Here is an 11,927-nt window from a genome sequence, read left to right as displayed (position 1 = left end):
CCAGATTCTTATGGCCTCCCTTGACCTTCCAAGGAGCTTGGAGCGAAAACTGAGACCTTTCTTTTAGCTCTGGGTGTGACACTCTTATTGCCCCACCTTCCTCCTTGAGATTCAAGGGAAGGGGTGAGGGCAGAAGAAAGCTAGAGGCTGCGTCATGCCAGAAGTCCTCCCTTCCTGGCCCAAGACCCAGCCCCTCTAGGGGGCACAGTAGCCTGGCCTTGGGCTCACAGCCCATGAACAGCTGAGTTGAGGGAAGCGGACAGTTTTTCAAGCTGGGCTGTGATGCCCAGAGGACCATGCTGTGGGCCCAGAGAGTGCCCCAGCCCACCTGGGGAGCACCCCGTCAGCTCCTCTGCCTCGGGGTCTCCCTACCCAGCTCACCTGCACTCCAGCTCCATTCCGACAGCTCATTCTTACCCCAAGCTACAGCTTCGTATCCTTGGGCCTCAGAATCTTTGCAACTCGGGGTAATTTCATGATTTACCATTTTCCCACACAATATTCCTCAGCACCCCTAAAGGGAGTCGGAAGTTTAAAAGGGGTTGAGGGTGGTCAGGTGGTCTCTCTGACCGGCAAGGACTGTCCTTCTATTCCCACCACCAATGGGAAACTCTATTTGGGTCCCTAGAGAAACCAACTTTCATCTTTGTTCCTGTCTGACAGGGACTATTTGTGGCCAAAGGCAAAGGCAAGAAATCCCAGGAGAGGCTGCCAGAGGCCTGTTCCTGGGGCTGGCCTCAGCCGCGAGGGCTCAGAAATGCAACTGACCAGCGCCCCATGAGCAGGTGTGTCTCCCCAGTCAGGCCCAGTGAGCCGAGCTCAGAACTGAGCGCCACCCAGCAGCCCGTCACTGACAACAGCAACGGTGGAAGGACTGGTGGAAGGACTCTCGGCAGTTCTCCGGGGCCTAAGGCACGTTTTCTCAGGAAGCCAGGCACAGCCACAGACTCAGAGGAAGGGACACGAGTTGGACAACAACTGTGACAGGAACCCATGAGTCCCAGGCATTCACCTGCAAGTCCCTTAATGAACTGATTTTACTCTTCTTTGATCCTCATGTCAACCTGAAAGGAAATACAATGATTATATCCATTTCATGGATGAGCTCAGGAAGGTCACACACTGGTTAGCTAATCTCAAAGGGCACCCAGGGCAACCTCACCTACTCACCTTCCCTGGAGAACACTGCCTGCCCCACCGGTGGTCTGGTGACACTGACTGGGGGCCACTTCTGAAGGTTGCTGACCTGTCTCTGCCTCACATGGCGCTGGGCTCCCGGTCCTCTGTGGGGGTTGGGATGGTGGGAGCCGGGCTGAGTCAAGGTGACCCTTGGAGCTTTGGGTCTGAGAGTGGACGAGGCAGTTTCCACAATACCTTATCATAAACTCTGACACGCATGGACCCACTCCCACGCCTGCTTGACTGGTTCCCTAGATCACATCATAAGCTCTGCAAATGGCTATCCCAGCTGCTCTCCAGCTGCTCTGTGGTTCCTGGAGCTGCTGAGATGATGGAGGCAGAGATGGAGAAGAGAGGTAGAGACAGAGAGAGAGATAGAGACGAAGACTGGCAGAGAGATAGGGATGGGGCAGGGGATAAAGTGGAGGTAGAGGAGACAGATAGAGAGATGGCTAGAGGTAAAACAGGGAAGAACCTGCTTGGAGAGGTCCCCAGAGCTCTCTGTCTCTGATTGCGGGAGCCTGCCAGGCTGGTGTGGTCTCTCACCCCTCAGCCCCATCCCCCTACCTCATGCTGTGTACACCTCCTTCCCTCCTTCTCAGCCTGCATTCCCATCCCCTCTCCCGACTATTGCCAAGGCACCAGGCTCCTCCAGGCTCCTCCAAGCTCTGGCCTGGCTCCTGCTTTCCTCCTCAACTGCTCCTTCTCTAGAGTACCACGTGTTGTTGGGCTGATTTCCAAATGCCCCACCCTCCTTTCGTGGTCTCGCCCAGTCCCACCGGATTTGGTCTGGCAGAACAGAGATCAGAGGCCACCCTGGCCCAGCCAAGGGGTGGATCTTGTCCTACAGGCTTGATCTTAAGCAGACTGCCCTGCTAGGACTCCACTTTGGTTTGCCAACCACCCCTGCTCCCCAGAGCCACCTCCGCAGCAGATTTCACTAATCCCCACAGATTGTGCAACTTTGCTGTCAATTTTTGGAACCTGCTTCCAACCAGAAACCCTGACTGACTCTGCTCTCTGGTGACCTCGGCCTCAGAGAACTCTGCCCAAGTCCTCAGGAACTGTGCAGTCCTGACCATTCCCAAAGATGTATCTGCAACCCACACCTCTGACTGCCTGGGCCTCGCTACATGGGTGTCCCAAGTACAACCCAAACTCAAGACATCCCAAATGCACCTCCTCATCTTCTCTCCAATGTGCTCTTACTCCTACATTTCCATCTCAGATAAAAACACCACCAACTACTCATCCACCCAGCTCCCCATTTTTGGCATCTTCCCTACCTCCCCGCAACCCTCAGCTCACGTCTAGTTGGTCATCAAGGCCTGTCCTTGTCACCTCCTTACCAGCTCCGAAATTCATCTCCTTGGCCACTACCATCATCACCATCTTGGATGGTCTCCTCACTAGTGTCTCTGTCTCTGCCCTCTTTCCTCCTTTGCATTCTCACCTTGGCCACCAGAGGGATCTTTCTAAAAACAGAAATCGCATCAGGTTTTCCCTCTGAGGAGTCAGAATGAAATCTAAAGCCGTGTAACAATGAAGACTTTGTAAGTCAGGGATGGTTTTGCTTCTGCCAACCTTCCCAACCTCATCCCTCTGCCTTTCCCCACCTCTGATTTAGGGCTCACGTGAGCAACTGTCAGGGTTGGATCAGATGGTTCCACTGCCAGGAGGTGGCCTGTCGACTGGCTTGTTCCCCGCTGTTGACTCTCAGCTAGAACAGGCATGCAGCCGGGCCGGGTCGGATCGGATTGTTGGCCCCGCCATTCTGTTGGCATTGTTTCTGTCAGTGCCGACTCTGACCAGTGTGTATAGCTGGTACGTGAACAGCACGTTCGTATAACAATCTTAGGAACTAGCTCCAAGAGATAGAGACCCCGACCTCCAGGCATCCCAGCTCCAGGAGACTTGCTGAACTGCTTCCCATCATCCCTGGAACCAGGATGATGTGAAGCCAGGACACCTACACCAGGAAGACACGCACTGGACTGTCACTTGTCTTATCGGAATGGACTGTGCTTGTCTGCACGTAGGGAACTTTGCAGCCCCTTCCCTTGAACTCTTTGTTACATTCCCCTCTTCCTCCTTATGGAAACCTCTGCCTCCACTGAGAGGGGGAGACGGGCTTTGTGACTCGAGTCCCCCGTCTCCAGGTGGCCAGCACAAAAGAAACCACTTTCCTTTACATCAGCACCTGTCTCTCGAGTTCGTAGTGGCAGGCAGCTGGACCTGCAGTTCTATGACAAGCAGAGATGAGAGTTGAACATGTAAATGAAGCTACAAGGGTCCTGCCTTTCTCATGCTCCTGGGTAGCACCCAGTGAGGGCAGCATAGGCTGTGTCCTCCCTGGTCCTGTCCAAATAGCATGACAGGCATATGGCTCATGGCTTCAGAGTCTCCAGGCAACTGTTTATTCCAGCTACTGCTGTGACAACCAGCTCCTTCAGTGTCCCAGTCTCACTTGCACTGTTTACTCTCACTTTCTGCTCCCAGACTCCTCAGACCCTGAGGCTCGGGGCACCTACAGACACTTGCTCAACATGGACACCTGTGTGGGGGTGTTAACACCTAGCGGGGCACCCCTGGAGGGATAGACACCTAAGGGACCTATAGAGACACCTACTTCTGAACCTTAGGCAGATATTTCTAAGACTCGTTCCCCCAGGTCCCCATAGCTGTGAACAACCGCAGGCTATACACTCGTAGTGGTTTTTTCCACAGTCCTTTACTCCTGTTCCCTTAGATCTGCTCCCAAGTAGAAGCAGTCTAGAAGGCAAACTTACAAGAAAGGAATTATTTTTAAAGAAATTGTATTTATTTTAAAAGAGAGGGGAAAAGAAGGAGAAAGAAAGGGAGAGAAACATCCATCGGTTGCCTCTCATACACACTGCTACAGGAGACTGGACCTGCAACCTAGGCATGTGCCCTGACTGGGAATGGAACCAGTGACCTTTCACTTTGCTGGATGATGCCACTCAACCAGTTGAGCCACTTGGGTCAGGGCACAAGGAAGGGATTCTAGAATGGGAACATGACTTTTCTAATAGAGATAAGGCCCCCACTGCTGATGGTAAATAGGATAGTAACAATCTCTGGCATACAGTTATCAAAACTCTTCCCCATGGTAGGTTGGAATGTGACTAAGCAGAAACGAAACACTGCTTCCGTGTCAGTGTGTTTTAACCAGGGGAGACTGTACCTCCCCGGGGACATGTAGCAGTGACTGGAGGCATCTTTATCATGACTAGGGGAGAGTGCTATTGGCGTCTGGTAAATAGAGGCCAGAGGTGCAGCTCAAATGCATAGGACAACTCCCACAGCAAAAAATTATCTGGTGTAACACATCAATAATGTCAAGGATGAGAAAGCCCCACTGTGGCTCCTCGGACAGGGTGATTGTAAGGCTCATGAGGACAATGGTGACTGTTGGGTGGTAGAGCCGACTAGCTTCTGTTAAGCTCTTTAGAAGCCTTACAAAAGAAATGATACACCCACGTCAGCCAACTATAAACTGCAGGCACACTGTGTGTGTAAGACAGGAAGCCTCATGCCCACTCCTGCAGCCACAGGGAAGATGGTGCTAGAAATCAAGCCCAGGATTTAACTGATTTAATTCGAACAGTAGGAGAGCCACCAGAAAAGGCTGTGGGCATAGCTCTGATGGGTCTCTTATGACAAAGGCGTGGCCCTGATTGGAAATGCATAGGCCCCTGGAACACGGAATAGACACATTTGGGTAGGTTGTGAGAATTCCCCTAAACCTTCAAGGCTAGCAGCCTCGGATCTCTCCCCCTTTCTGTAGGAGAGCAGCTTCTCCTGGCCTGGAATCCCTGCCGAGACTCCTGGGGCAAGTGGCTCCAAAGACACTGCTTATCTGTCCTGCTTAAGATCCTCCCCTATCTCCCCTCATTGCCTTCAGACTCACACCTACGCTTAGTTCTCAGCACAGCCTAAGCTGCTAGAAACACAGCTCTTGAGCCAAGAGGAGACAGCACAAGCATTGAAAAAGTGACAGGACTTATGTTCTAGTTGAAACAGGGGTAGCGTACGGGAATGTATTAACCTGGAACCCTCATTATTCTAGGTTTAACATTCAAGCAAGGACATGTAAAACCTTCTTCATATGCTTCTGAGATGGTTCTTTGAGAAACTCGGATACAGTGATGGCCTAGAGAAATGAGGTAGCCAGAACTTTCTTGACAGAATATCAAAGGAGTCAGAACACACAGGGGAGTGAGAATGCTAGATTGTACATATCATCCTGGACCAGAGAACTGATCACCAGTTTATATTGCCAAGGCAAATCCAGAGGACACTCCCCCCTCTGAGCCAACACAAAAAGGCACAGGTAAAGGATGCTTAGTGTCAGTGCGGATGGTAGGACTCCAGGATAGCAGGGGCTGGGTGGCGATGTTGAATCAACAGAGGGAGGGTGGATATATTTATAAACCGAAGTGGCAACCATTCTGCATCCACCCATGGGGTTGGTAGTGATGGCTAATAGACCATGGTATTCCTGGAGATTAAATAACTGGGCAGATACCTGGGTGTTACATGTATGGCAACCTCACCCTCAAAATCAAGAGCTAGGGAGCAGAAGCCTGATGTCAGCTGCCCCAGTGGAAAGTAGCATTTCTTCATTAACTTCCCAAATCCAGGCTACTTCACAGGCTCTGAACCTACTGATTGAAAAGGAGACCAAGTCTCCATAAGGAAGAACTCTCCTGGGCTGTCCAAAGTATATCTGATAATTATTTCCCCACAAGGTATTGGTGGCTCTCTTAGTCTGCCCAGGCTTCCATAACAAAATACCTCACACTGAGTGGCTTCAATGATAGAAATTTACTTCTCACAATTTTGGAAGCTGCTTAGTCCAAAGTCAAGTTGCTGGCTGATTCAGTTCCTGGAGAGTCTCCTTGGCTTGTAGATGGCCACTTTCTTGCAAGCTCTCTGGTGTCTCTTCTTAAAAAAATATATTTATTTTATTGTTAGAAAGAGGGAAAGGGTGGGAGAAAGAGAGGGGGAGAAACATCAACGTGTGGTTGCCTCTAGCATGCCCCCTACCAGGGACCTGGCTTGAAACCCAGGCATGTGTCCTGACTGGGAATCGAACCAGCAACCCTTTGGTTCACAGACTGGTGCTCAGTCCACTGAGCTACACCAGCCAGAGCTGGTGTCTCTTCTTAAGGGCACTGATTCCATCATGAGGGCCCCACTCCCAAGACCTCATCTAACCCTAAGTATTTCCCAAAGCCACATCTGCAAATACCATTGCATTGAGAGTTAGGGCTTCAACATGTGAATTTGAGGGGTCACAAAGGCTATGGATTCAGGGTATGTGCTGACATGGACACCAGAGGACGGGAGATGCCCAGTCAGAGTGGAGGCTCTTAAAAGCCAGGTGGTGAATGAGTTCTCGTGCAAGGAGGTCTAGTGGGTCTACAGACACACACTGTAGTTCCTAGTCCCTAAGTGCCTAACTGGGATCCAAGCACTTCGAGCTGGCAAGACCCCAGCACTTACCCCCATCTCATTAAATAAGAGCCTTTATGGTAGGAAAGGCCAAATGGAAGCTGTAACCCCCTCACATTTTTGACCAATTTCTTCATTTAGAAGTAAAACCACATCCTGGGAGATCAGCACCAACATCAACAGCTGTAGGCTTCGATGTGGGATGAAGAGCAGTAAGTACTTTCTTGTCCCGGGGCCACGTGAGTTCTCCTGCTCTCTTTCACAACATAGTATTTAGTGACTTTGATTGTCCTGCTATTCCACAGAACAGGGGTGTCAACCTCATTTTCTCCAGGTGCCACATCAGCCTCATGGTTGCCTTCAAAGGGCCAAGTGTAATTTTAGGACTGTATAAATGTAACTACTCCTTAACTAGGGGCAAGGAGCTCGGCGCTGCCACAGGGTAGAAACAGGAGCCAGGCCGGGCCGGATAAAACAAGGTGGAGGGCCGGGTTCAGCCCACAGGCCATAGAACATCATAATGGTTCTCTGTACCGAGGGCATAATGCTAGTTTGACTGAGTCCTCCAGATGCCCTAGTAAGGGACTCACATGCAAGAAGGTGGAAGATATAAAGTATGAAGACTCAGGCCCGGCTCTACTGGTGAACTTTTTTCTTACCTTTTTGTTCTGCAATGACTTAAATGTATGTAAAAGTAGCCAAACTAATAAAATGAACTCCTAGAACACAGGTGGCAAACACAAGGCCCATGGGCCAAATCCAGTCCTCCACCTTGTTTTATCCAGCCCAGCACCTTGCTTCTACCTGGCTAAGTTACATTTATACAGTCCTAAAATTACATTCAGCCCTTTGAAGGCAACCACGAGGTTGATGTGGCCACCGGTGAAAATGAGTTTGACACCCCCACCCTAGGACCACCATCATGGCCAATCTTATTTGATCTATATCCTCACTCAATTCTTCCATCTCATATTATTTTGAAGCAAGTTGGTTAAGTTTCTAGGGGTCTAGTAGTCTGGAGCCTGCAGGTCATGCCCTGTAATGTAAACAGGGGACTAGTTGTTGTCCCCTATCCCCTCCACCACTGATAAAGGGACGTAACGCTTGGTGGGAACATTACTCTGATGTGCCTATTGGGTGCCAGCAAAGCCCAGAGCAAGAGAGCTCTACAGTGAGTCCAAGTATAGTATGATGTTCCCTGCCATTTGGTCTGTATGACCCAGCAGATGGATGGTGCTAGAGGTGTTTGTGGTGATAAGGATACTGGGTAGGGTCTCTGATAAACCCTAAGAAAAGAGTTTCAGCGCAGATCTCCAGGGTTCCAGAGCAAGGTCATGCCTTCTGCAGCAGAGAGCTTTTTGCCTTTTCCAAAAAGCAGCTATGGCAATGGAACATCAAGGGTCTGTGAAACCAGAGCTGTCTAGTATGGGTTGGGTGTTGTCAGATTCCATCCAGTCATAAGATTAGGCAGGCGCATCAGCAATCCACCTTATAATAGAAATGACAGAGGCAGGATCAGGACTGAGTAGCGCACCAGGCTCACAGAAGTCAATGAACAGGATGCTCAGACTCCTCTGCCACACCCCTTAGTCATGCCAACACTTGTCCCTTAACTCAAAGCTGTGGTCTTGTGGGATGGCTTTCTGTCACCAGCTGGTGTAGGAAAAACACTCTCAGGCCTGACTCACAGACGGGTTGTTTTGATACTAGCCAAAAAATAGATTGTTACTGCAACACAGCCCTGCTTAGGGGCAGTGCTAAAGGACAATGGTCAAGGGAAATTCTCCCCATGGACCCAGCTGTAAGGGGTGCACTTGGGCATTCATGCCACAAGGATGGCAAACATGGTTTGAGGCATGGATTTACATACACTCACAGGCAATGGCAAAGTTTATTTGAATGATACTGTTTGGCTGTCACACATGGTCAACCTGGAAGTGCAGGGAAGTCGACCAGCGGAGCCAGAACTAGGAAGCATATACCTCCTCATTCTCTACGGCTCTCGTAAGGGCCCAGTGGGATCGAATGCCAGTCACCCACAGCAGCGAGGCAAGGCTAAGGCAGGTGAAATGAGGAGGGCACTCACCTCTGGTGCAAACCTGAAGGGGGCACCAAGAAATTCAATAATCAAGGTTAATAATATTTTCATATCTTTTAAAAAATCAAAGTCAATATAAAAATTCATATGACTGAAGTATAAACATTTTAAGGAAAGGTAGGGTCAGTATTGCTCATTTTTTCCTTTGGCCTCTAGCTCCGCTATGTCTCAGCCCAGCACTGATCCTGCCCATGGCCAATGGCCAGCTCACGGCATGGTATGTGTTGGCCTTGACTCCTTCCCTCTTCGCTCCCCCTGGCCCTCACCCCTTTCCCTAGGGTTACTACTCAGGATCAACTACCTCCACATAAGTTCTTGTTTCAAGTTTTGCTTTTTTAGTGGGGGAGAGAGAAGGGATGAAATCCAAGCTAAATAGCCAAGTAAGGTAGTGACCACATGATGGTAAGTACTCACTTACTGTCATTGATAGGTTCTTGGAAACTTTGACTTTAAGCAAAACCACATGTAAAGAAACCAGCTTTACCATAGGCTAATTGATATAAACAAGAGTTAACTTCCCACAACATATCTCTGGCCACAAAAAACAACACCAAACTTCTAAAAAAAAGACCCAAACACTTCTAATAGTAAACGTGGAAGTAAATGCGAGTTATACATATGCCTAAGAAAAATTAGTGAAAACAAGTAAGCGTTATTTTCCAACCCACTTCTTCCAGATCAGGGTCATGAGTGGCCAGAGACTATCCCAGAAGCTCAGGATGTGGACACCCTTCCATCACAGGGCCACGCACACATGTACACACACACATTCAGACTGGGGTGACTGAGATACGTGTATGCACTTTACATGCCCATCTTCGGGATGTGGGAGGAAGCCAGAGGACCTGGAGAAAACTCACTCAGACCTAGGCAGACGTGAAAACACCACACACACAGTGGCCTGGGCTGGGAATTGACTTTTTCCCCTCATCAACATTATAACAAAGTGGCATTGAATGAAATGTTATTTGAGGACCTAATATATATACATATACATACATACTATATATAGTATATATACCATATATGTGTGTATATATATATATATATATGAAGGATACTTTTAAAAGTAAAGGGAAGTGCTTTAATAATTGCACTGGATTAATCAGAGCTGTCCTGGCACATCAGGACGTATGGCCTGACAATGAGCTGTCTGCAATAATACTGACAGTTACACTGAGGTGCCAAGGGAGTGGGATGCCAGGCTAAGAGAAGGCTACAAAAAATGGGGCGGAAATGTCGCTGGGCCTCTTAACCAGGGCTTGGAGAAGCAAACACACTTGTACAAAATCTCCAAAAAGGTGCGCCCTTCAGACTGTCAAGTTCATGGGCGTCAGGGCGCCATGGGCACCCCCAGGCAGGCTAGCTCACACAACAGCAGAGGGGCCTTAGGCCTGGACGCTGAGCAGCTGTGTGTGGTCCTTGCTCTGGTTACCCAGCTCGATCTGGGCGCCAGACTGGATCTGCTCCTTGCTCCCTCCTTCCCAGTTCCTGGACTGGGGGCGGTCCATTCTGCCTACGGGAGGCCTTCCAGTCCCAGAAGGCTCTGGCAGCTGCCCCATAGGGATCAAAAGCAGAATCCAGGAATAGTGACAGCAACGTCTCCATTAAATGCTCTCACAGTGGGCCAGGCTCCGCATTGAATTGTCTAGAGACCCTGGGATGACCCTTGCCCCCGACCTCCCTTCGTCCCAGTCACTCTCTGACGCAGTGTGACCTTGCCCATCTCTTCCGGGCTCCAGACCTCTTTTCCCTTTTTCAAGGTGAGGCTCCGGGCTGTCCCGTAGGCGCTTCCCCGGGTGCCGCCGGCTGGTGACCAAACCCAGCTGGCACTGCTGGGGAGTGGGCGCCCTGTCAGCTGGCGCCGGACACTAGCGCGGCGCCCGTGCCAGAGGAGAGGGCGCGCTGTCCCCGCACAGGGTTCCCCGGAGCACCGGTTCCATTGACTCAAGTCCGCGTCCCGCCCGCTGGAGGCCAGCAGAGCTCCGACTCGAGATCGGAAGGGACCGCGGAGAGACCCGTGCCCCGGGGCAAGGGGCAGAGGCCGACGGTGAGGGCCGCGAGCCGACCTCTCAAAGACTTTGCTCTCCAGCCCCGGCCCCTCCCTTTCGCCCGCTCTCCCCAGTGAGGCCCGGCTCCGAGGCCTGGGTCGGGTTGCTCAGCTCCTCGGGGTCGCGGGGGACGCGGAGGGCTCTCGAGCCGAGCTTCCTCCCCCATTCGCAGGTGGCCTCGCTGTGCTCCAAGGCCCTGAAGAGTCCCCAGCGGGGTCTTGGGCGGCGGGAAGCCGGGACCCGAGGCGGAGCCCGCCCCGGAGCCCCACCCCGGCGGTCCGGGACGCCCTCCGCTGCCCGCCCCTGCCCAGCCCCAGCCGCGAAGGGGGTGTGGTCCCGAGTTTCTGCGTCGGCTTCCAGCTTCGCGTCCAGATCCCACGAACGGTCCCAAGCCCGCAGCACGTTTCCCGGGAACCCCCGCGGCTTGTCCCGGTTTCCGCAGCCGGCCTCCCCCAGAACGCTCTGACGCGCTCGGGTAACGCCCTCGGCTGCGCAAAGTGCGCCGGGGAACGCTCTTATCGTCGCCCCCTGTTGCAAGCTGCCGAGCGGCGGCGGAAAGCATGCGGGACTACGACGAGGTGACCGCCTTCCTGGGCGAGTGGGGGCCCTTCCAGCGCCTGGTCTTCTTCTTGCTCAGCGCCAGCATCATCCCCAACGGCTTCAACGGTATGTCAGTCGTGTTCCTGGCGGGGACCCCGGAGCACCGCTGCCGGGTGCCGGACAGCGCGAACCTGAGCAGCTCCTGGCGCAACCACAGTATCCCGCTGCGGCTGCTGGACGGCCGTCTGGTGCCTCACAGCTGCCGGCGCTACCGACTCGCGGCGATCGCCAACTTCTCGGCGCTGGGGCTGGAGCCGGTGCGCGATGTGGACTTGGAGCAGCTGGAGCAGGAGAGCTGCCTGGATGGCTGGGAGTTCAGCCAGGATGTCTACCTGTCCACCATCGTGACCGAGGTGGGTGTGTGAGCAGCCCTCGGTCTGTGTCAGTCCCCCTCGAGACCTCCCACTCTGGCTGGCCCGCCACTGGGTTATGCTTCTAACACAGGTGTGCAGCCCGAGAGAACAGGGTTCACATTAAGCTCATTCTTGATCTCTCTGTCTAGCATGGAGAAGATGGAGAAG

At 52.0% G+C, this 11,927-nt stretch overlaps 1 protein-coding gene across 2 annotated transcripts in view; it reads left to right on the top strand.

Moving 5' to 3' along the window:
- The first annotated feature begins 10,533 nt into the window (after window positions 1-10,533).
- Window positions 10,534-11,927, top strand: part of SLC22A4 (solute carrier family 22 member 4) — a 43,105-nt gene continuing 41,711 nt past the window's right edge. For both annotated transcript variants that reach the window (XM_045828989.1, XM_045828982.1), the window contains exon 1: window positions 10,534-11,759. In XM_045828989.1, coding sequence (XP_045684945.1) covers window positions 11,367-11,759 — 393 coding nt within the window. In that variant the 5' untranslated portion in view covers window positions 10,534-11,366. The remainder of the gene's footprint in view (window positions 11,760-11,927) is intronic.

The sequence above is a fragment of the Phyllostomus hastatus genome, unplaced genomic scaffold, assembly GCF_019186645.2.
Source record: "Phyllostomus hastatus isolate PE091 unplaced genomic scaffold, TTU_PhHast_1.1 phas_contig_150, whole genome shotgun sequence".
Classification (NCBI taxonomy): domain Eukaryota; kingdom Metazoa; phylum Chordata; class Mammalia; order Chiroptera; family Phyllostomidae; genus Phyllostomus; species Phyllostomus hastatus.
This window is presented reverse-complemented; position numbering and strand designations above follow the sequence as displayed.